The sequence below is a fragment of the Mobula birostris genome, chromosome 8 (assembly GCF_030028105.1).
Source record: "Mobula birostris isolate sMobBir1 chromosome 8, sMobBir1.hap1, whole genome shotgun sequence".
In the NCBI taxonomy this organism is placed as follows: Eukaryota; Metazoa; Chordata; class Chondrichthyes; order Myliobatiformes; family Myliobatidae; genus Mobula; species Mobula birostris.
Window position 1 is genome coordinate 67520622 of NC_092377.1, and position 26429 is coordinate 67547050.

Consider the following 26429-nt stretch of genomic DNA (forward strand, 5'->3'; position numbering starts at 1 on the left):
GTAAATTGGTTAATCAAACAATGCAGCCTACACCAAATAAATTGACAGCAATGAATTGCTATGTCTTTCAGACTAGGCAATGCATTAATCATGACCTCTACCTTTCAAGGACTTTTCCCATAACGTTATCCTCAAAACTGAATAATCAAAGGAGGATGAGCAACTTTTACTTTTTATCTTTACTATTATCCTAATGCTATTACTTTTCTGCTTCATTCCTGCATATCTTGCTGGCAGGGAATGGAGCAATAAAGATCATGTGCATGTAGAAGGGATTAGTTTAATTGGTCTACACAGTCGTTGTGGGCCGACAGTCCTGCTTCTGTGCTGCACTTCTCTATGCTCCATGGTCTATTCTCTGCAAAGACAAAAAATCTATTTTCCACTTCCACTGCTTGCCAGACTTGCAGAATTCTGATGTTAATTGGTTTATCCAAACAACCACTATATTCAAAGAGACCTAACCAAGCATCTGATATAGACCAATCTATATGAACATCCAGGGTCGAGCTACAAGCATACATATACAAATGCTAAACTATATATATTTCTGATAAATATGGATATACTTTACATACTCAACATCTTCTTTGATATGCAAGCATCAGTGTAATCACACAAAGCCAGCTGTTTCTAGATATGAAACATTATATGCCTACATCATATTTTTATTTATATATATAGATAGATAGATAGATAGGTAGAAAGATAGATAGACACACACACACCTGGATTTCTGAGTATGCTTATGTTTTTCTGGAGAATAAAGAAATTACGCTCAGAGACAAGCTTTGAAAATGCTCCATTGTTTGGTTACCTCTCAGTCCTTCAGACAGGAAGATCTTGTATCGCAGAGAGTTGCAAAGTACCACACCAACGAACTTGCGATACCAAGTGCGCTTCACATACTGCTTTCCCATGCATTCGCTGGAAGATGCCTCATACTTGAATGTATAAGGAATCCAGATTGGTTCGCCTCCTGTAAAGAAGAAACACATGGTGCAATGTTTCTCATATTACTGGAATCTAGCACGTCACTGCCTTATCTTGGTGAAGGGACAAGCTTTCACTATCCATTCCTTTTATGAACCAATAACAATAATGGAAAAAAATCACCATTAGTTGTGTTATCTTGGAAATTAGATACAGATTGGTTCCTTGTACTTTGAGGGATGATTTGAGCAAAACAATTTCTGAGACACAGCCAACTCAAAATTATACAAACTAAACATATGCTAGCCTGTCATCATATCCACAACAGCTGGCATGCTGAACTGAAATAAAATGGCAAGCTTGATTTAATTTTCTACCAACTGACAGTGACCAAAATCAGCACAAATTACTTAGACGTATTTGCATAGAAAGCTGTTTCTCTTTGTATTTCTTCATGGTTCATTTTGGTAAACCAACATGTTTCTGTTAAATGTCCATCGATGGCCTCTTTCACATGCTTTTGCAAACTGGATGAAGAACCAGCTGGGTTCTGCCATAATGCAGACTGACCAGCTTACTTTGCAGCAAACTAACTTTCCTGAAGAGACTATGAATATGCACAAGAAATGATTGCAGCTTTATTTTGTATCCCCTTCTGTGGATCCCGCAGGTCGAGATATGCTTTCACTTACCTCAATTCTCATCCATGAACCCACTGCAGTAAAAGTGATGAATACACATGAATGACTTATTATAATATGGGGAAGCCATTTCACACAAACTGGTGTTGGTAGAGTAAAACTTCGATCCTATAGCAAGAGGTCTAAGATAAATGGATTGAAACCACGGCTTTCTTCAGCCCTGCTCTCTCATCCCTTCACAATGAAGTAATTTATGGTCAGTTAAGTGATAGCAAGAGTCATAATATGAAATTGATTATTCAATATGCAAGGAAGAAATACAATGCCTACATCAAAAATATAATTACAAAAATGCTTGGTCCATGGTACAATGGGGTTCTTCATGAAATGAATATTGAAATCACCAAGTTGTCTGTTGTGCAGCAGACAGAACAGGCTTGTGTTTCATTTGCAGTGAGTCACCCAAATGAGTTCCCACCAGCATACCCTCTCTGCTGGGCTTCTGAGTTTGTCTGCAATTCACTGACAGACTTTTTCTGCTATTTCAAAAAAGCATGGATTTAGATCAGTGAATGGAGAATTGCATTCAAGTGGCCATTGATAAAGTAAGATCTTCTGATTTTCTCTAAATTTAAACATGATATAGTTTGGGAAAACCACTGAAATGTAGTAGGGGGATTGGTCTCTTTCCAATTCAATAAAATGGATCTTCTAGCCATTAATGTAACAAATGCAATCATCTGACTAGCTGAAGAGGATAACAAACTATATTCCATCATTGGTAAACCAAAAATTGCAGTAATAGGATGAAGTTGTAAATCATATGCAAAACTGTTGAAATAATATCAAAAATATCTTTCCAAAATGTTTTCAAAAGAGGGCAAGACCAGAACATATGAGTCAAAGAAGCTACCTCAGAATGACATCTGTCACAAACAGGATTTATATGAGAGTGAAAACGAGCTAGTTTATCTTTAGACATGTGGGCCCTATGTACCACCTTAAATTGTATCAACATATGTTTAGCACATATAGAGGAAAAGTTAACTAATTGAAAGATTTTCTCCCATTTCTCTATAGGTAAGTGAAGTTGAAGTTCCCTTTCCCATTCCTTCTTTATTTATCAGATGTACCTGGTTGTATTTTCATAATTATATCATAAATAGTTGCTATTAAACCCTTCTGACAAGGATTTAAACCTAAAATTTTTCCCATGATATCAGTTGGATATAAAGTCGGAAAGGTAGGTAGCGTAGTATTTTAAAAGTTTCTAATTTGTAAATATCTAAAAAAAAGGATCTGGGCAAATTATATTTATTAGACCACTGTTCAAAAGACATGAAACAGTTATCCAAGAATAAATCATAAAAACATATTATACCCTTCATTTTCCATATCAAAAAGGTTTGATCCATAACAGAGGGTGGGAAAAAATAGATATAATAGGGCTTGATAAAATAAATTTGTTCAAACCAAAAAATTTACGAAATGTTTAAATTTAGAAAAAAATCAGAAGTGTCACTTTTGATCCTTTGGTTAAATTTGAAGAGACTTGGAGGCCATTTATTCAACACTTTCATATGATGTAGTTTGCCTATTTCCAAATCCTTTTTATTAACCTAGGATATATGGATAGAGGAGCGGAGTTAACGACATTAATGATTGTATTCGATGCAATATATTAGTCCAGCCTTGTTCTGTTTTGTTTAGATCAGTTTTCGGTTCAGTTTAGTTTAGTGTTTTTTTTTACTTTGGGGTCTTTTTCCTTGATATTTTTTCATTTTTCTTTTTATCATGGTTAATTATATTAAGAGTTTGGGAGGTCTAATATACTTGTATTATCTGTAGTTTTTACTTGCATATGTCAATTACCAATAATGTAATCCCAAACTCTTTGTGTTAGTACTGTTACTATGTTTATGAATTTGAAAATTAATAAAAAGATTAAAAAAGAAAGATAAAGTGAGATCTGTCGGTGATCAGTAGCAATGCAAGGAACTAATACAATTCCAAATAAAAGCTCATTCTGAAACAGAGTAACAAAGGAAGAACAGCTGGACAGGTTAGCAAAGGAAGTTGTTGGAGAAGGGCTTTCTTGAGGTCCCATGGAAAACTTAGGAGAGGTCATGACAAAAGACAAATCTGTCCATTTAGGAAATAATAAACAAAATGAAAGAGGAAAGATACCATCAGAAGGGATGCTGTTTGAGGCCATTAATTTGCTAGTATACCAGAGAAAAGACTGCCTTTGATTGTTGCTTGGAGGATTAGAGCAGAATATGCTAATACAAGGCAACAAAAAAATACTATGGGACAATGGCCCTATCAGAGAATGAGGAGGATTTTTCTGTAGCTCATAAAGAGAAAAGATCCTCAACCGTGTGTTTGAAGATCAGAAAGGCCTTGGCAATACATTTAGAGAAAATTTATAGGATCTCTTCCAACTTCCAGCAGGATAAATAAATATTGCCTGGTTCTTGTGGTTAACTTCACAAACTGAGTCAAGGCTTTTCAATGCAAAGCAGTTCCTGCTCTAACTCCTGCAAAAATCTTGGGGTTGTGAAGGTATTCTGCAATGGACTTTGATGAGGGAAGCCACTTTATTGGACAGGTAATGCAAGGACTTGAAACAATTGGGAATTGAAGGGAAATACACTCAATCACAACCCAGCACACTTCACAAACTATGTACACTGTGGCCACTTTATTCGGTACAGTAGTGGAATCAGTGTGGTCTTCTGCTATGTAGCCTATCTACTTCAAGGTTTGACATGTGCAGTCAGAGATGCTCTTCTGCACACCACCGTTGTTACACATGGTTATTTGAGTTACTGTTCCTTTCCTGTCAATTAGACCATAAGACAAAGGAGCAGAAGTTGGCCATTCGGCCCATTGAGTCTGCTCCGCCATTTTATTGAATTGAAACCCACCGAATGCTGAAAGGACAAGATAGGGTGGATGTGGAGAGGATGTTACCTGTGGTGGGGGTATCCAGAGCTAAAGGCCACAGCCTCAAAATTGAGGGATGACCTTTTAGAAAAGAGGTAAGGAAGAATTTTTTTTAGCCAAAGAGTAGTGAATCTGTGGAATGCTCTACCACACACTGCAGCGAAGGCCAAGTCCGTGGGTATATTTAAGGCGGAAGTTGATAGTTTCCTGATTGGTCAGGGCATCAAAGGTTATGGCGAGAAGGCAGGTGTATCGGGTTGAGTGGGATCCAGTATCAGCCATGATAGCATGGTGGAGCAGACTTGATGGGCTGAATGGCTTATGGTCTTATGGAGACAAATCAGTATCATAACACAGATAGATGACAGTGTGAAGAAGGCATATGGTGTGCTCTAGTACAGGGGAGGGAATGTCATGCTAAGTGGTACAAAACATTGGTTAGGCAGCACTGGGAAAGCCCTAATGAAGGGACTCTGCCCAAAACATTAACTGTTTATTTCCCTCCATAGATGCTGTTGCACCTGTTGAGTGCCTCCAGCATTTTGTGTCTAATGCTCTAGATTTCCAGCATCTGCAGAATCTCTTGTTCTATGAGTGTGTTAACACTTTTTCTGGAAATCTGCTATTGTTAGCAGGTTGGCTGTATCAACAGTGACTCATCGGGATATTTCTTGGAACTGACACATCTCTATTTGTTAGAACTAGAAATCTCTTTCTTCATTTAACTTTATCCAACTGTCCTAGTCCAACCACGTTGATGCTAATGGCCAAGAAAGTATACCAGCTCCTTTACTTCCTCAGAGGCTAAGGGAATTCAGTGGTGTCTCTAATGACTAACATCAGTTTTTACAGGTGCCCAGTAGAAAGCATGCTCTCTGGATGGTTCACAGTATGGCAAGTGCTCTGGCCAGGACCACAAGAAACTACAGATTGTTACGAAGGCAGCCCATCATAAAAACCAGCTTTCCCTCCATTGACTGTCTACACTTCCCATTTCTTTGTCCACATACACGCAATTCCTTCAGGCTGTGTGTTCTGTTTTTATGATTTTAATTTGGAGTAGAGCTTCCACCAAACCGTTTCAGGTCCAAAGTCAGATTCCAGTTATAATTTAGCAAGCTGGTACTGACAAAGGTAGTTATCCAAGAAACTAAATTTAAGTGGAGAGAGGTATGCTGAATGGGTTTATACAGAGGTCAGCACATCACGTATGGTGTTAAAATTAATGGACAGAAAATTGCAGGGAAAACACTAGTTCTGCACTATGATGATGGAGCTCAGCATATGAGTACAAGGACTAGGCTGGAATATTTGGAAACATCTTCAACTTAAAGTGCTAAGATGAATCATTTTGACTTTCTCTTGAGAAGCCCAGCATGACAGATACGTTCCTTGGCCAAGTAAATTCACTTCATGCACTATCAAGAAACAGCTGAGTACACAGGATACAAACAAAGCTAGGGGCCACAATAATCTTGAGGCTGCAGCATTAATGTTTGTGCTCCAGAACCAACAGAGTTTCAAGCCAGGCTGCTTCAGATAAAACTATGACAGCCACTTGGCAGCACGAAATATTGAGCATAGAACAGCACAGCACAGAAAATGCCACTTGGCCAATAATGTAATGCCAACCTTTTAACCTGCTTTGAAATCAATCTAAGCTTTCCCTACCCAGAGCGCTCCATTTTTCTATCATCCATATACCTATCTGAGAGTCTCTGAAATGTGCCTAATGTATCTGCCTCTACCACCACCCCTGGCAGCACATTCCACACAGACACTGCTCTGTGTAAAAAAAATTACCTCTGACATCCCTCCTATACTTTCCGCCAATTACCTAAAAATGATGTCCTTTTATAATAATCACTTCTACCGTGGGAAAGTCTCTTTGATCTACGACTCTTATCATCTTGAACAGTGTTTCTCTTCCCCTTTCTCCTGCCCACATCCACACACAAACACTAATTCTGCATTATGATGATGGAGTTCAGCACGCAAATGTTAAATACTAAACTGGAGGATTTGGAAACATCCAAAAAAAAACAAATTCAATACACCAATTAACACCCATCAGCTTGCACTCAATCATTGGCAGAGTGATTGGTTTCATCAGGAGTATCATCCATTAATTGCCTTCAGTTCAAACCACAGGCCATGAATGAACAAAGCAGCTACATGCCAGAGATGGGAGTGAGTGTGTCTGTCCTCAATATGAAGATCAGATGTGACATCACACATGCTGACATGCTGATAAAGACTGGAAACAAAGGAAATCAGCAGTTAAAATTCTGCCCTGGTTGAATCCATAGCTTGGATGACTGTCATTTCTGGTGACTATTAATTTCAGCATCAAGTATTACTAAAAGAGTCCTTGGGGCATTGTCCATCTTCACCTGCTATATTGTACCTCCTTCCATCCTACGATCAGGAAATCAATGATTAGAGTTTGCTGCAGGGTGTTTTACTTCTACTGGAAATTTCCATTTGGAATGAAGCAGAAGCAATAACTCAGAAAATTTATGTTGAAACTAACAAGAGGTAACTAACAAACACACCAAGAATGCTGGTAAGTGACCATCACCTTCAATATAAGTTAATTAATTCTCCTTGAGAAGCAAAGGCAGCATCATCACCATTAACATCCTTGATTACTGCTCACCGGGCAGTTCAGAACAAACATACTGCATAAGCACAAGGGCAACAAGTCTGGGTATTCTGCAGTCAGATTTCACCTTCAAAGCCTTTTCATCACCTTAAACACAATTCAGCAACATTATGAGAACTCTTCAGTTGTCTGCACAAGTGCAAGCAAAACAATATTTCACATGCTTTATCTCTTTTATAAGTATCCATCCACAATCCTTCACACACCACGAGGAACATTCCTGAAGCCTTTGAATTCTACCACCTGGAAGGACAAGTGCAGAAAGAACATTGCCAACTACTTGTGCACAGACCGATATGACCTGGAAATATATTGCAGCTCCTTCAGAGTCACTGATCAAATTCCTCCAACTCTCTTGCGCTACAGCAAGTACAAGAGCTGAAGTGGTTCAAGATGTTCAACATTAATGCTGAAAGGCAAGTGATGCCCATTTACTGTGAATGATTAAAACAGAAATTGCTGTGACACAAATGCACAAAACAACTAATTCAATAGTTTGGAATTTTCATGCTTAGGGGCACTCACCAGGTGGTCTGACAATGATCAGTGGGTCATCTGTTGGAAATAGAAGAAACGTATTTAGTCAAAAACCAGCAGCAATTTAGTTTCATGAATGAAATAACTGTAAAGAAACAAATCATGCATGAAAATGTGGGAGTTGATAAAATAAAAACCTTAAAATTTACATCAGTCACTTTCTTGTCCTATCTCTATACCCCCATTCCCGAATACAGAAGAATATTTTGACCTCTTTCTTTCACATCAGTTAAGTTCCATTAGCATATGTTGTTGTTGTTGCTTTTTGCGCCTTGTGGCATATCCGGTGGGATGTTTTTGCTGTTTCCTTAGCATTTATCTGGTTTTTATGAGGCCGAGTTGCTAGCTTGATGTTCAACCCCACATGGATGGAAAGCGAGTAAGGAGCCAACCAGACTCGAACCCGGAACCACTCTCCTCCAAGTGCAGTGCAGATGCCACCACACCACCAGATGGCTTACTAAGCTGCCTAAACATGACATAATCTTATGAATACTTTGAAAAGTATGTACAGTACTATGTTAAAGTCTTTGGCTAGAGGGCCTAAGACTTTTGCACAGCACTGTACTAATTTTATGTACTTCACTGTATTGCTGCCACAAAATAAAAATTTCATGATATACGTGAGCGATGAAAAACTTGATTTTGACATGGGTCTCTGTGAGTTGGAAAGGGGGAGGGAGAAGGGAATCATTGTTGGGAAAAGGGGAAGAGAGAGGGAGGGAGCAGGAAGTATCAGAGAGACATTCTGTAATGATCATTAAACCAATTGCTTGACATTAAGTGACCTTACCGAGTGTCACAGGGCTAGGTATATCTGCACTTGCACCACCACCACCCACTCCCGGCACTCCTTCTCTGCCATCTGTCCCACACCCCTCCCATGGTACACCACCCTTACCATTCCCAATATCCTTTGCTCCTGCTAGATTTACAACCTCTCTCTCCACTCCACATTGTTAAATACAAAGGTCTTACACACACTAGCTATATCTATGTGTCTAAAACTTTTGCACTCTACTGTACCCTTTGATATTTTATACTTTAATTAGTTTTTGATTATTTTATACATAATGTAAATAACACAAGCTTTTCTGCCACTGAATTTTCAGATGTAATAATTCTAAATATATGACTTAGAATCAAAGGGGAGATTGCTGGATCCTGCTGTTTATTCCAGCACTGGACTTCGAGGCGAGTGGTCTCAGGTTCAAATCTGGCCAGCAATTTGCATACTTTCCATTACCACATACTGGAGAGTTACAACGATACCCTACAGAGTGACACAAATAGTTTATTTTCACTTAAATGATAGACTCCTTATCCTCAAGGACTTCTGGCAGGGGTAGGCAACTATGACTGATAAGGGAAGGTAAGGACTGCATAAAAGCCAAGGAAAGGGCTTATAAGGTAGCAAAAGTGAGTGGAAAGTTGGATGATTGAGAAGTTTTTAAAATCCAACAAAAGGCAGCTAAAAAAGTCATAAGAAGGGAAAAGATGAAATATGAGGGCAAACTAGCCATTAATATAAAGTGGGATACTGAAAGTTTTTTCAGTTATATAGAGAGTAAAAGGGAGGTGAGAGTTGATATTGAACCACTGGAAAATGATGCTGGTGAGGTAGTAATGGGGGACAAATAAATGTTGGATGAACTTAATAAGTACTTTGTATCAGCCTTCACTTTTGAAGATACTAGCAGTGTGCCAGTGGCCTGTGAGTGTCAGGGAACAGGAGTGAGTGCTATTGCTATTATAAAGGATGTGCCATTGCTATTATAAAAGATAAGTGCCAGGCAACCTGAAAGGTCTTAAGGTGGCTAAGTTACCTAGACCAGATGGACTACATCCCAGGTTCTGGAAGAGGTTGCTGAAGAGATAACAGATGAATTGGTCATGATGTTTCAAGAATCACTTGATTCTGTCATGGTTCTGGAGGACTGGGAAATTGTACATTTCACTCCACACTTTAAGAAGGGTGGAAGGCAAAAGAAAGGAAATTATAGGCCAGTTAGCCTAACTTCAGTGGTTGGTAAAGTGTTGGAGTCTATTTTTAAGGATGAGATTTTGAGGTACTTGGAGACTAATGATAAAATAAGTCAAAGTCAGCGTGGGTTCTATAAAGGGAAATCTGGTCTGTCAAATCTTCCTCAATAGAGTTATTTGAGGAAGTAACAAGCAGAGTGGACACAGGAGAGGCAGTGGATGTCATTTACGTGGATTTTCAGAAGGCATTTGATAAGGTGCCACACATGAGACTGCTTCACAAGACAAAATCTTCTGGTGTTACAGGAAAGATACTGGCATGGATAGAAGAATGTTTGAAAGGCAGAAGGCAGCAAGTGGGAATAAAAGGGTTCCTTTTCTGGTTGGCTGCCAGTGACTAGTGGTGTTCTTCAGGGGTCAGTATTGGGACTTCTACTTTTCACTTCCTTTGTCAGTAACTTAGATAATGGAAATAATGGCTTTGTGGCAATTTTGCAGATAATACGAAGATAGGTGAAGGGGAATGTAGTGCTGAGGAAGCAAAGTGATTGCAGCAGGACTTAGACAAATTGGAAGAGGGAGCAAAACAGTGGCAGATGCAATACAGTGTTGGGAAATGTATGATAATGCATTTTGGTAAAAGGAACAAAAGTGCAGACTATTGTTTAAATGGGGAGAAAATTCAAACATCAGAGGTGCAAAGGGACTTGTGCAAGACTACCAGAAAGTTAATTTACAGCTTGAGTCTGTGATAAAGAAGGTAAATACAATGTTGATATTTATTTCAAGGGGAATAAAATATAAAAGTCAAAGAGATAATGCTGAGGCTTTATGAGACACTAGTCAGGCTGCACTTGGAGTATTGTCAAAAATGTTGGGCCACACATCTCAGAAAGAATGTGTCATCATTGGAGAGAGGCCAGAGGAGGTTCACAAGGATAATTTAGAGAATGAAGGGGTTAACATATGAGGAGCGTTTGGCAGCTTTGGGCTCACTAGAATTTAGAAGAATGTGGGGGAATCTCATTGAAACCTATCAAATGTTGAAAGGACTAGATAAGGTGCATGTGGAGAGGATGTTTCCTATGGTGGGGGTAACCAGAACTAAAGGGCACAGCCTGAAAATTGAGGGGCAACCTTTAGAACAGAGGTAAGGAGGAATTTATTTAGCCAGAGTGGTGAATCTGTGGAATGTTCCGCCACAAACAGCTGTGGAAACCAAGACTGTGGGTGTATTTAAAATGAAAACTGATGGTTTCCGGATTGGTCAGGGCATCAAAGGTTATGTCAAGAAGGTAGGTGTATGGGGTTGAGTGGGATCTGGAATCAGCCATGATGAAATGATAGAGCAGACTCGATGGGCTGAATGGCCTAATTCTGCTCCTATGTCTTATGGTCTTAAATTCACTTCTTCGCTCTCCAGCATCTCAACGGCCCTCATGTTCAAACTTCTACAAATATAAATTTCAACAAGATTATTCCTTGCTTTCATCTCAGGACTCAGTCTGTTGAACTTTTGTGCTGCTGCTCAAAGATGTTGAAAATTGTCCAGATGTCAAATTTTGTGATCAGTGCTTTCAGAGCCCATACCTTGCAGCAGGTGCATACATTTAGCAAATCCACCAAGTCCAAAGATGGCCAGGTAAGTTGTAGAATTTTTAGAATTTGACAGGGTGATTTCATCAATCCTGCCAATGCTGCGAGGACAGAACAAGCAGGGTGCATGAAGTAAATACTGTGCAAGGATCTTGAAATTGCTTCATTTATCCAAATGATAATATAACTTGAACTGTTATGTGGCATTTAGTGCAACGTTATTACAGCACCATCCACCCAGGTTCAATTCCACCATGGTCTCTAAAGAGTTTGTACGTTATCCCTATGACCATGTGGGTTTCCTCCGGGTGCTCGGATTTCCTCCCACATTCCAGATAGATACAGGTTGGTAAATTAGTTAGTCACATGGGTATAACTAGGCAGCAAGGAATTGGGCCAGAAGGGCCTGTAACAGTGCTTTATGTCTTAAAAAGAACCCTAAAAATTCATGCTTTTAAATTCCGTCTTTCCTCAACCCAGGGAATAGCGTATTGGCCACAGTTATTGCTTATTTCCGATTGACTTAACAAAAGGCTGCCTCCTCACTGCTTAATCTTGTGACTTTGCAGCTTGCACTTCAGCCTAGGTTTTTCTGCTCCTACTCAAAGGGTCAGAGTTGCTTTCCTTGTGTCATATTCAATTATGTAAAGAAGATCCGACTGGTGAGACACTTTGCAATGGAAAATATACTCTGCAGAGGAAGGCTGGCATTGCTAATTTGATGCTACTGCAGGTGCACTCATGATGCACCAAATTTCAGTGGGGGGGGGGTGGGGGGGGAAGTGGCTAAATAAGAACTTCCGTTTCCAGTAGTAGTTGCAGGGAAAAGAAAGAAAGATAGCCAACTTACGTTTCTTTTAATGAGTTATTAATAATAACTTAAATAATACACCCAATCCATTTTACACATGGACAGAACAGGCAGGTGGCAAACATACAATCAAGTGGAGAGGGAGGAGGTAGCAGGGAAAAGCAATGTCCAGAGCTAGTCTAAGTTTCATTAGACTAAGTGCTAGTCGCAGACATCCCTGTAGCCATCATACTTAATAATCAGTTCCAGGAAGAAAATTCAAGCGAAGTGTCAACTTCACAAGCTGGGTTTTGCATAGATCAAAATGGAGAGGATAACTGGATCATGTGCATCACACAATTTAATCAGAAGGTTCTATACAGTTTTCATAATTTGCTTCATTAATGTTAATCAATAAATTCAAGGCATTAACTTGATTTCACAGCTTGTCCGGTTTGATTTGAATGAAATTTTGGTGGCAAATATCTATTACGTTAACCAAACAAGAAATGTCATACATTACCTGATTCAGTAACAAAAGACAAGGCTTCACTAATGGGACCATAACCATATGGATTTTTTGCTTGAATTTTAAAATAATACCTGAAAAATAGCAAATATCAGCAATTATTTTGCTTGCAAAGCTAGGCTACATTCTACACCAGCTCAAACTGATAGCATATTGTATAGCATCATTCCAAACTCTAATTTTAATTTGGCAGAAATGATGCAAGTTAAAAATTCCACCAGAAGCACACGATGCACTTTATTTTCCAGAATGTGTCAGTAGCAGGCAAAACTCACTAACATAAGTAAACATTTAGAAAATGCAGGCATTTAACTTCAGGCAAAATTCTTTGAGCGCAAAATTCTTTGAGCACAAAATTCAAAGTATTTCTCTTTCCTTCACCTCCAACATAATGTTGCTCTGTGATGGCTCCAAGTGAAAGCCCTATTTGAATCACTCACTCCATCCTTCCCATTCTTTCTGACCTCCAATCACAGCCCTACCTCCTAACTTAGTATGAGATAGTTGCTCATTTAAAGTAATACTGTTGCATGCTACATTTCGGAATTTCAGCCTAACCTGTTTGGTTAGTACAAGATCAAAAACTGAAAATGAAGCTACCCTCTCAGACTAAATTGAGGCCTGCTTCAGTGTTAGTAAAGGGTCCAACCTTACTTAGCCACAGTTTTCAACCCCAGTGCAGTTGTCGTCTTGCAGAAATACTCTTCGCATTGCTGACTGCAGACCTATACTCATGTCCCCCATTGGTCAAGCTGTCACCCAATCCATCAAATCATTTGAAATCTACAGTTCCCCAATTCAAATCCATAGTTCCATGAAAGAGACAACACAGTTAGATAGGCTGCTGAAGAAAGCATTTGGCATGTTTACTTTCTTAACTCGGGGCACAGAATATAAAGTTGAGATGTTTCATTGTAACTTTGCAAAGCATTGGTTAGATCACACTAACAGATCTGGTCAACACACTATAGCAGGGGTTCCCAACCTGGGTCCATGGACCTCTTGCTTAATGGTATTGGTCCATGGCATAAAAATGTTGGGAACCCCTGCATTATAGGAATGATGAGATTACAATGGACAGAGTTAGGTTAGAAAAGGATGTTGACTGAATTGGAGGACTTCAGATATGGGGACAAATTCCAGTGTGGGTTTACTTTCCCTGAAGTTGAGGAGGCTGAGAGGTGATCTGATAGATGTATATAAAATTATGAGGTATAGAGGGCAGATAGACAAACTCTATCCCATTGTAAAGGTATAAAAAAGAGGCTATTGGTTTATGGTGATGGGAAGAAATTTTAAAGGGATACGAGAGTATTTTTTTTAATGTTATGAACAGTGACTATGATAGCTAAACTCAATGCCAGAGGAAATGATGGAATTAGATATAATCACTACATGAATGGACATTTAGGCAAGACAAAAATGAGATCTTGCAGCTGAGATACATTATTTGATCCACACTTGTTTCATTGACCTTGAAATCCTTCCATGATTGATAAAACATCCATATTGAGCTCAAAACTGTGAAAATTTCATAGTGAATCAATTGTAAAGTACAAATGCAAATCACAAAAATCCATATTAAATTAACATACAATTTAAAATCTGAGGTTCATTGTAGACCATAATATACAGCAACTTTCATCATAAAGATCATGCTAAACCAAGTCAGCATCAAACACTGGATGGTAAATCAAAAAAAAGCTTTGCCAATGTTGCACTTTCTAAGAGTAAAATGTTTTTTTAATTCCGAGTTTTTTTGTGCATTTTATCCCAAGAGTAAATGGCCAAAGGTCTTTGATAATGCTTCATGCATTAGATTCCATGGGAAGTCAGATTGCATGGGATCCAGGGAGAACAAACTAATTACTGGATATACACACTTGACTTGATGGTCGGAATCATAGGGTGAAGGTGGAAGATGGTGGATGATCGTTGTTTTCATACTGGAGGCTCACGACTGGAGGTGTTCCTCTAGGTTCGGTGCCAGACCATTGCTATTTGTCATTTGTATCAATAATTTGGATGAGAATGTGTTTAGTAAGTTTCCAGAAGATAGTAAAATAGATGGTGTCAGAGACGATGAAGATTGTTGTCAGGATTTTGAGAGTTCTTGATTAGCTACGTAAGTGGGTGAAGGAATGGCAAATAGAGTTTTATTTGGATAGTGCAAAGTGCTGCATTTTGGGAAAACAAGTGATAACAGATCCTTTCACTGTAAATGATAGGGCCTGAAAATGGTCTTGTAAGCAATTAGGGTGCTGAAGGCAACTTTTGCCATGCTGCTTATCATCAGCCAATGCACTAAGTACAGAAAGTGAGATGGAACAGGATGTTGTACAAGACATTGGAGAGACTACATTTGGAATATCGTGTTCAGTTCTGGTCACTCTATGAAATGAACAAAGCCGTTAAGCTGAAAAGATTGTAGAAGTGATTTACAAGGATGTTGCTGGGACTCAAGGACCTGAGTTACAGAGAGGGAATAAACAGGTTGGCATTTTATTCATTGGAGCATAACATACACCTGTACAAGATCAATCCTCATTGGGTGATCTTATGGAGCTGTATTGAAACATGAGGGACATAGAGAATGTGAATACGAACAGTCCTCACCCCCATAGTTGGTGTATCACAAACTAGAGGACATAGGTTTAGGATGAGGGAGGAAAGATTTAATAGGAACCTGAGAGAGAGTAATTTCACCCAGAGATGATCAGTACATGGAATTAGCTGACAGAAGAAGTGGTTGAGGACACTTAAAAGACAATTGGACAGGTATGCGGATAGGAACGTAGGCAAAGGGACTGGCTTTGGTGAGAATCTTGGTCCGCGTGGAACAGTTAGTGCGCAACTAAATATGATGGGAGGTGGTTCTTGTGGTGTGAGAGTAAATGAGCCAAATGATCCATACGACAAATGTTCAAAGGAATACAGGAAAATGATCAAAATTATAAAATAATGTTTTCTTATTGATCGCATGCCCTCTTTAACCTTACCTTGTGTTTGGCTTCAGGTTTTCAATAGCTAAATGTGTGCTTCCTACTGTAGGCTTTGCTGACCAATTGTCCTGCAAGATGTCATCATAAGAGGCACTATAAACAAGGTAACCTGCAATTGAAATTACAGGCAGAAGTAAATGCAACAGAATTTTCTCTATTGTAGCCAAACATTTCCATTTAATTAAAGATATTTTCCATGCAACTCTGAGCTCAAGGTCCCAAGTTAACGTTTTCTGGGTTAGATTAGCAATAACTGTGTGAATTATTGTCATTTTAGAATATACTAAAATAAAACACATACTACGACAGCTTAATTAATTCAGTCAACTATTCATCCTGTTGTTAATACAGCAGACACCACATTAGACATCTGTTGTATCCATGGTGGATTAAGTCCAACGTATTTACTTTTGTGAAAGGAGAGAAAAATCTGCATCTGTCAGCATGATAATCTTCAAAAAAAAAAGATGCCTACCTGATTTATGCAATGTTCTTTCCAATCAGAAAAATCAACAAGTTTTAATTTTGTTTATTTATTTAGCTATACGGCACAGAGTAGGCCTTTCCAGCCCTTCAAGCCACGCCACCCCAGCAACCACTGACAAACACGATTAACTGTAATCTAATGACAGGACAATTTACAATGACCAATTAACCTACCCAGTACGTTTTTGGGCAATGGAGAAAATTGGAGGACCTGGAAAAAACTCACACAGTCCATGTGAAGGACGTACAGAGACTCTTTACAGAATGGCGCCAGAAATGAACTCTGAAATATCCTAAGTTGTTATAGCGTCATGCAAATCACTATGTTAACCGTGGTCTTTTTGAGACTCACAACATTGTTTGTGCACTTATCTAGTAGTTATCATAGAAATTACATATTTTGACAATCTGACTTTCTTTGTAAGCATTGCCTGTTGTTCTCATTGCCTATTGGTCAAATAGACTTAGAAACTGGCTTTTAAAACAAAGATCTTTAAATTGCATTTGCATTCCAGCTGGCTAAGTATTTTAAAGGAAATAATGCTAACTCTGAAAATGAATGACAGACCAGAGAAAATGTGATTAATTAACACATGGAAAATAAAAAGTAAAAAAAAAGTCTATTTTATGACATCCTCAAAATACTTCTGACCAGAGTGTGATGAATTAATTCACTCTGAAATGCAGTCACTTACTAATTAAAACAGAAGAATAAATTTCATCCAAAAAATCCCAGTAACTCCAGCTGCAGTAAACCTGATTATCACTAGATTCCTATCAAATACTATTTTTAAAGATGTTTTCACCTCACCTTTGGAGCCTTTTATCCATGTCTGCTATAATATTAGCCAGCCCACAATGAGTAACATTGAGCAGATTGCTAGTGAATGAGAACTTCCCTCTGTTGATTCATGATTGGGATACAATAACAGAATATTAATTGCCATCACTGGATAGCCCTGTCTTTTGTGGATAGGACATAGGACATACTCAAGGAATGTCAGAGGTGAGAATGGTCAGAGTTTATCCTTTAACATAATGCTACCATTAAAGCACATTCTCCCATTGCAAAACTCAATTTGAAGATATGAACCTTGCAAAACGTTCACAATAAAAATTGTCAACTTTTGACTTTGAATATGAATGAAGTTTAAGTTGGGCAACGTTTCAAAAACAACTTCAGGGCACATTGCAATTCTAATCCAGGCTGATTCATCAATTCTTATGAGTAATCAACTAACTTCAGTCAGCCTTGGTAAACTTGGGAATCACAAACAGAACATTCAAAATTCCCAAATGTGTTGTGATGCCAGAGGAACTAACACCGCACTCCAAATCCACCGGTTATGTTAAGAAATCAAAGGATTTTCTTCTTCTTCTTCAGCCCATCACCCCTACTGGGGCACAGGCCACCAACAGCAGCTCGGCAGATTCCTATGTCCTAGGCCAGTAGAACATTGATCGGCCCTGTGGCTACCACTTTCCCTACACAACTTCATGCATCTTAGAGGTAAAGATTCTTCCTCTCCCTGGGTTGAGGTCTCTGGAGTTTCTGTTGGCATTTCTGTAGTTCTGGGTTTTTACAAGTTTGCTAGCCCTATGCCTGACCTTCCTCCTTTCACAACCAGGGAAAAGCCAGAGGTCATACATACAAGCCTCCAACGCCTAAATAAAAATGTTTGATTTAAATTCTTCTATTAGTAGAGTTACAGATCACGACAATACAAAAACAGGCCCTTTGCCCCATCTGGCCTGCACCAAACTGTTATTCTGCCTAGTTCCATCGATCCGCATCTGGACCAAGCCACTACATATGCATCCTGTTCATGCACTTATGCAAATTTCTCTTAAATGTTGCAATTGAACCTGCATCCACCACTTCCAGTGGCAGCACCTTCTGCAGTTGCACCATCTTCTGAGTGAAAAAGATTCCCCTCAGGTTCCCCTTAAGTATTTCACCTTTCACCCTTCATCTATGACCGCTAGTTCCAGTCTCACTCAACCTCAGTGAAAAAAACCTTCTTGCATTTACCCTATCTATACCCTTCAATTTTGTATATCCCAATTATATCTCATTTCCGTGCTTCAGGGAATGAAGTCCTAACTAATTCAATCTTTCACAATATCTCAGGTCCTCAAATCCCAGCAAAAGCCTTAGAAATTTTCTTTGTACTTCTTCAATCTCATTGACATTTTTCCAGTAGGTAGGTGATGAGAACCACACACAATACTCCAGATTAGGCCTCACCAATGTCTTTTAACAACTTCAGTATAACGTTCAAACTCATGTATTCAATACTTTGATCTCTAAAAGCCAATATGCAAAGGGATTATTTATGACCCTGACTACCTGTGACACCACTTTCAAGGAATTCTGGATCCATATTCCCAGCTGCCTCTGTTCAAGGACACTCCTCAGTACCCTATCACTTACTGTGCAAACCTACCCTGTTTTGCCTTTCCAAAGTGCAACACCTCACACTTGTTTATATAAAATTTTATCTAGTACTTTTCAACACATTTTTCCGCTGGTGTTGATCCCACTGCAAGCTTTGATAGCTTTCCCCGCTACCCACTATCTACAATCCTGGCGTCATCCGCAAATTTGCTGATTCAGTTTACCACATTAGCATCCACATTGATATACCACATATGTTTACCACATATACCACACTGATATAAGTGACAAACAACAACAGACCCAGCACTGAGACCTTTCCTTGAACAACCTTATTTGTCCTCCAGTACCTCACCTGTGGTGAAGGATGTTTTAAATGCCTCTGCCAAGGCTCTGTAATTTCTGCACTGGCTTCTCACAGGGTCCAAGGCAACACTTTGTCAGGCCCTGCGGAATGATGCACACTAATTTTCCTTAGGACAGCAAGCACCTCCTCTTCTGTAATCCAGATACGGTCCATGACCTCACAATCACTTTGCCTCAGTTCTATAGACACTGTGTCTGTATGCAGAGGTAAAAAAATCAATTTAAGATCTCCCTCAATCATCTCTTTCAGCTCCCTGCATAGATGACCATGCTGATCTTCAGGTGGACCAAATTTGTCCCTTGCTATCGCTTTGCCCCTATTGTCTCTGTAGAAGCCTTTGGGATCCTCCTTCACCTTGTCTGCCACAGCAACCACATGCCTTCTTTTAGCCCTCCCGAATTCCCTCTCATTGCTTTTGAAGCATACCATATTCTAATAGAAAGTAGACACCAGTACAAGGCAAAGATGAAGCTGCTCCTATTTTTTGTCCAACTAATTAAAAGGTGGAAATCAAGAAACTCAAGGAACTTGCATAGTCAGTGCCTACTTCTCTACATTCATTCACTTGATAATTTATAGCACTAGAAACCTGGTCAAACATTCATTTTCATTCTAAACTAATGCTCCAAATTAATGGCAGCAAATTGTTCACTTCCACTGAGAATATTGACACACTGGTATTTCCATAAGGTCATAAGTCATGAGAACAGAATGAGGTCATTTGGTCATCAAGTCTGCTCCACCATTCTATCATGCCTGATTTATTATCCCTATCTATCCAAATGACCTACTTTCTCCCCATAACCTTTGACACCCATTGATTTCCTTTCACCTCTGGCTGAAAAGCTAAATGCAAAATCAATATACAACATTATTATGAGATTTCCTTCACCTGAATCCAACCTGTGATAGATAAACTTGGAACTTTCCCTTATGCTTGGTATTAATTCCAAACATGCAAAGAAAACTCAGGGTGTAACAGAATTTGTCAATAAAACACATAAAAAATTTTAAGAAAGCAAGATGTACTGTGGGAGGATGTGCTCAGGTAAAATGATCGATGCAAGTTTAAAAAGTACTACACTTCAAATAAAACTTTTTATGGTGATGAATAATTTTGGTTTGGAATCGGGATCAGAATCAGGTTTATTATCATCGGTATCTGTCGTGAAATTTGTTAACTTTCGCAGCTAGAAGAAAAATAAATACATAAATAAATCAATTACAGTATATGTAAATTGAATAGATTAAAAATCATGCAATAACAGAAATAATATATATTTAAAAATTGAGGTAGTGTTCATGGGTTCAATGTCCATTTAGGAAACAGATGGCAGAGGGGAAGAAGCTGTTCCTGAATCGCTGAATGTGTGCCTTCAGGGCATGCCCTAGGTGCTGGGGGTCCTTAATAATGGATGCTGCGTTTCTGAGACACCGCTCCTTGAAGATCTCCTTTGTAGGTGAGTACCCGAGTTGAAGCCGACTAAATTTACCACCTTCTGCAGCTTCTTTTGGTCCTGTGCAGTAGCCCCCCTATACCTGACAGTGATGCAGCCTGTCAGAATGCTCTCCACGGTACAACTATAGAAGTCTCTGAGTGTATTTGTTGACATACCAAACCTCTTCAAACTCCAAATGAAGTATTGTCGCTGTCTTGCCTTCTTTATAGCTGTTATCGATATGTTGGGACCAGGTTAGGTACTCAGAGATCTTGACATCCAGGAACTTGAAACTGCTCACTCTCTCCACATCTGATCCCTCTATGAGAATTGGTATGTGTTCCTTCATCTTGCCCGTCCTGAAATCCACAATCAAATCTTTCATCTCACTGATGTTGAGTGCAAGGTTGTTGCTGCAGCACCACTCCACTAGTTGGCTTATCTCACTCCTGTACGCCCTCTCATCTCCACCTGAGATTTTACCAACAGTGGTTGTATCATCAGCAAATTTATAGATGGTGTTTGAACCATGCCTAGCCACACAGTCACATGTATATGGAGAGTAGAACAGTGGGCTAAGCATGCACTCCTGAAGTGCACCAGTGTTGATCATCAGCGAGGAGGAGATACTATCACCAATCTGCACAGATCGTGGTCTTCCAGTTAGTAATCGAGGATCCAAGTGCAGAGAGAGGTACAGAGGCCCAGGTTCTGTAACTTATCAATCAGGATTGTGAGAATGATGGTGTTGAATGCTGATCAAGAGTCGGTGAACAGCATCCTGACGTAGGTGTTTGTATTGTCTAAGTGGTCCAAGGCCATGTGAAGATCTATTGAGATTGCATCTGCCATTGACCTACTGTGGTGACAGGCAAATTGCAGTGGGTCCAGGTCCATGCTGAGGCAGGAGCTCAGTCGAGTCATGACCAACCTCTTGAGGCATTTCAGCACTGTAGATGTGAGTGCCACTGGGCGATAGTAATTACGACAGTAACGGAGGAAAACTCTGATAAATGTAAATGGGGAAACATGGGAAGAGACTTCAATAAAGCAAAAACAGCTGTGCAATCAAGTTGGGTTGACATTAGACATTAAAGCTGCTCAGTGGATTGATCTATGTAATTACCATTTTTTTGATAAAACAATATTGTTGATTATAAGTAACATTTATTTAATAAGCTTTAAAAAAATCAACACCTTTTTTTTAAATTTTCAAAGACACTGTTGGTTTCTTAATTCACATGAAAAGACTTATTACTTTGCATTTGTGAGGCTGAATATATATGACATTATTTTCCAAAAAGTATTGGGGAAAAGGTCTTAATTGAAGATCAAAGAAAACAAATAATAGACCTAAACTATTGTTTTCATTCAGGGCCCCAAACAGTCCTTCTATGGTGAAACAACACTTTATCTGCAAATCCTTTGAGGTCATCTACTGTATCCAGTGCTCCCTCCTCTACAGTGGTGAGACCTGACACGAATTAGAGGACTATGGAAGACCTGGTGATCAGCCATTTTAATTTTAATGGAGGCTATTTTTCAACTGACCACGTGAACATTGTGCACTATTTTGAAACTTAAAGATCCTTTACAGATGTGCGTTTGGGATGAGTAACATTCGTCAGTGCAGAATTGCAAGTTAACTGAAGAAAAATATCAGCAGCATTAGGTGATATCTTCTAAGATTAAGCAGAAGTAGTACTTATTACTGTCAATTTGACTTGATCTAAGTTTCATGTTTGCTGGATCCCTTTTTATCCAGAGGCAAGAATGTATCAAATTAATGAATAATCCCTGGATTGTGGTAGTTTGAGAAAGAAAAAGAATGACAAAGCAAGAACTTAGACCAAGAACCAACTAATTCAGAAGACAAAACTTTTGCCTGTTTTAATTATTTCCCTTACTGTCAAATCCAAAAGTGAATGATTACTTAAGCTGTAATGACATAAGTAATGTTAGCCATCTGGAAAAACTTTAAAGATTTAACCAAATCTGTTCTGGAAAAACTTACAGAAAATTAATAGAGTTCTTATTAACTTCAAAAGCATAAATATTTTTCACAAATTTGTTAACTTTTTCAACTTGCCAAGGTCAACAGACTTCTTAGGGTTGTTGGCTGAACTTTTGGCACCTCTGAACAGCAATATATATTGCTGACAGCCCTATGATCTGATTTTATGATTTAACCTTGTTTAAATTTCCCTTTCTCCAATGGTCTCATTTCTGTATGGGGTCTCCATTTTATTATAGAAACATGTGGCAATGTTTCTTCCAAGAACTTCAAAACAACTAGGAAATTGCCAATTCTGGAAAACTGAAATAGAAACAGAAAATGCTGGAGATACTCAGCAGGGTTGGTCAGGATCAATGAAGGGAGAAACAGAGTCACTGTTTCAAGTCAATGACCCCTCATCAGAACTGGAAAAGTAAAAAGATAAATGTATTTTCAGAGTGAGGAAGGGTTTGAGGGAACAACTTGCATGTTTGTGATTGCATGAAAACCATGTTTTGTGGCCATTTTCAAAATTGTTCATGGGATCCATGTGAGAACAAAACACTTCTTATCCATAAATAAGTTTTAAACTGATTTTATTGTTTAGAATTTTCCGGTTTTTGGAGCTTTTCCTAAAATTAACATTTTTATTTTTTCCTCATAAATTGTGATGTATATTCACTTTCCAGGGTCGGAAGGTATTTTGCTAAACTCATATTTTTAGCACAGCAGAGGAAAATATTTATGGTTCAAGATGTTCTTTGTTAATTTTTAACAAGTATAATCTAGCCATCTTCTAAAGGAACAACGCCATCCAGACTCTTAGGAAACCTATTGTTAACCTAGTCAATAAAAAACAAATCATTATTCTGTAACTCAAGGTTCCTGTCCTTTAACCTGATCAATGTGGTTGTGAAAATATCACGAGGACAAGGTTATCACTAGACAAATGACAAAAACAAATGATGTAAATATTAGAAGGCAGTGAGTGTGGGGAAGAGATACAGAGATTAAGTCAGAGCCCACTCCTCAGACCCGACCCAAGAAAGATCTCTTCCCAGAGCCTTCTTTCTGCATCAGACATGTTCATTTGCAACTCTCACACTTTATTCCTTACCATCATTCAGGGCCTCAGTCAGTCCTTTTACTATGTGTGAGGCGACACTTCATCTACAAGTCTCTCGGGGTTATCTACTGTACCTGGTGCTCCTAGTGCCTCCCATTCTCATTATGACATTGTTGTCATGGTCTCCTCTACTGCCACAATGAGACCTCTCTCAGATTGGAGGAGCAACAATGCATATTGCATTTGGGCAGCCTCCAACAGCTTCATGAACACTGATTTCTCTAACCCAGTAATTTCTCCCTTTCCACCTCACTTTTCATTCCACTTTCTGGCTCCCCCATCATGCTATCTCTTCTCCTCACCTGTCCATCACATTCTTTTGCTCTCTTCTCCTCCTTCCCTTTCTTCCTTGGTCTACTGCCCTCTCCCATTCCATTTCTTCTTCATCCTTTTACCTCCTTCACATATCTCCTCCCAGCTACTTACTTCATCCTTCTCCTCCACCAGTCAGCTACATCCCCCGCCCCCATCCCAACCTTGTCTGACCTGCCAGCTTTCCCTCCCCCACCTCCTTATTCTGGCATCCCCCATCTTCCTTTCCAGTCTTGATGAAGGGTTTCAGCCCAAAACATCAAATGATCATTTATTCATCCCTCTCTATAGATGCAGATTTCCAGCATTTACAGAATCTCTCAAGTTTATGATTAGCAGCACGTTACAACAGAGAAACAAGAGGCTGTAGATGTTGGAACCTGGAGCAAAAACTGAGCAGCATCTGTTTGAGATGATGGAGGGGAGGGTTGGTAGGAATTGTCAACATTTCAGGTCAAGACTCCCCATTAGTCCTGATGCAGATTCCTCGCCTGAAACTTTGATATTCCCTTACTCCCAACCACAATCTTGATACTGACAAAAATCATGAGCTACCAAGAGTTGGAGAATTTGAATTGAGTTTGAAGGTTTTCCATCTTATGGCACCTTCTCATTCAATTTCAAGAGATACAATATTTACTCTTTCCACTCCTCTGATCCTGCTGTTGTGGAACTCAGCAATGTCTTCCAGGTAATACATCCATTTACTTGTATTTCTTCTATTTCAATGTGCTGCATTCATGATGTGCTGGGGGAAGATGAGATGAAATAAGAAGCTGAGACATAATAGGTGGAAAAGGTGAAGAAGGAGGAATCTGATAGGAGAGGAGATTGTACCATGGAGAAAGGGGAGGATGAGGGGCACCAAAGGGAGGTGATGGGCAGGTAAGGTGCTCAATCATTCATCTTTGCCTTGTTTCCTCTAGAGTTACAGTATGTATCTCAATGCTTTCCTGATCAACTTTCCATCTTCATCTTCATTCTTAAGTTACACCCCGATCTTAAATCCATCTTTTCCATAACCAAGTTTTTCTTCTCATTTCTGAAGAATGCTCCAGTCTTCAATTCAAACTGTTCAACAATGGCAGCTGTGCCTTGAGTTGCTCGACTCAAGGCACAATGAATCAATGGAATTTTCTCTCTTAAACCTTTCTGCCTTTCTCTTCTCTTTTAAATATTCATGAAAACATATTTTGCCAAGTCCATTGCTACCTTTTGTAAACATGACATATGACTCAGTCAAATTTTTTCCTGATAAACCCACCCAGTTCCTCAGAACCAGATGAAACAGGAATGCAAGTTGTTTTGATAATGTCTCTCATGTTAAAAAAACTATTATTCTACCTACCCAATGACTCCAGTTCTATTTTTATGTCTCACTCCATTATCCCAACTGGGATATTTGTTTGGGAAATAAAAGCTTCTATTTTCTCGAAGTACAAAAATAAACTTAGGAATAGTTAATCTATACCTGTCACATATTCATTCTTCTGTGGTTTCGCCCAGTCAAGGATTATAAAGGAATGGCAGCTTTCTACAGCCACAACAGTAATGTTGCGTGGAGATTGTTCAGGTGGCAAGTTCTTTCCCTTCAGGTCTTCTGGAATAATATCCACCAATGAATCCACTTGGAAGTGTTCCAGTGCCTCTGTCAATGAGCAGGGAGCTTCTGGATCTTTGCTGATATAATTCACATGAGCAGCTGCAAGAAGGTTAAATAAATGAATAACGATCACTCAAAAGAAAGCTCGTCCTCTCAATAATATCATATATACACCACAAGGTAGCTATTATTTATAATTTCACAAACAGTATTTATGGTTGAACCCTCTTATAACAACTTCCAAATGTCATTTTCTGTTGGACTTCAACTTTTGAAGAAAACATGATATACTGGAACTTATTGAATTGACTTAATGTCCAAATTCACCACAATAATCAAAGGCTTTTGATGCATCTTGGATGAGAAGCCATTAAAAGGCAAAACTCTGGATTCAAACCAAGAAGGCTCAGTGTGACAACACGGCTTTGAACATAAAACTGCCTCTGCATGAATAACCAGAACAAGCTTTGTGTAAAGACTCTGTGAACCAGCAAGCAAAACTATCCATTTTTATTTGTTCTGAATTGCACAAGAATTTTGAAACCAATTAAGCACTTAACACTTAAAACACAGCTAATTAAAAACATTCAGTTTGCCTAATTAACTGAAAAGATAAAATTTACCTTGTACTTGCCTTACAATTTATCTTTACTTAAAAATTAGGATATTCAGCTGATCTGTATTCCTTCACTGGACTTCATACTCAAACACAATTTAAAGAACCCAAGCAACTGTTCAAAAGTCTGATGGTGGAGGGGAAGAAGCTGTTCCTAAATTGCCAAACGTGGGTCTCAGGCTCCTATACCACCTTCTCAATGGTAGTAATGAGAAAAGGGTATGCCCTGGGTGGTTTGGTACTCAATAACAGATCCCATCTTCTTTTGAAGATCTCCTCAATAGTGGGGAGAGTGGTGCCCATGATGAAACTGGTTGAGACTGTAATACACCATAGTGTCTTGTGACCTTATGTACCAAAGCCTCCAAACCAGGCAGTAAAGCAACTAGTCAGAATGCTTTCCAACATACATGAATAGAAATTTGCAAGAGTGTTTGGTGACACTCTTCAAAATCTCCTCA

The 26429-nt window shown here is 39.0% G+C and overlaps 1 protein-coding gene across 6 annotated transcripts in view; it reads right to left on the reverse strand.

The window, feature by feature from the left end:
• The window catches only part of fndc1 (fibronectin type III domain containing 1), a 200525-nt gene that overhangs the window by 12010 nt on the left and 162086 nt on the right, over positions 1-26429 (reverse strand). For all 6 annotated transcript variants that reach the window (XM_072265367.1, XM_072265368.1, XM_072265373.1 and 3 more), the window contains 5 exons: positions 25221-25451; positions 15623-15734; positions 12618-12697; positions 7714-7743; positions 818-979 (listed from right to left, as the gene is read on the reverse strand). In XM_072265367.1, the coding sequence (XP_072121468.1) occupies positions 818-979; positions 7714-7743; positions 12618-12697; positions 15623-15734; positions 25221-25451 (615 nt within the window). The remainder of the gene's footprint in view (positions 1-817; positions 980-7713; positions 7744-12617; positions 12698-15622; positions 15735-25220; positions 25452-26429) is intronic.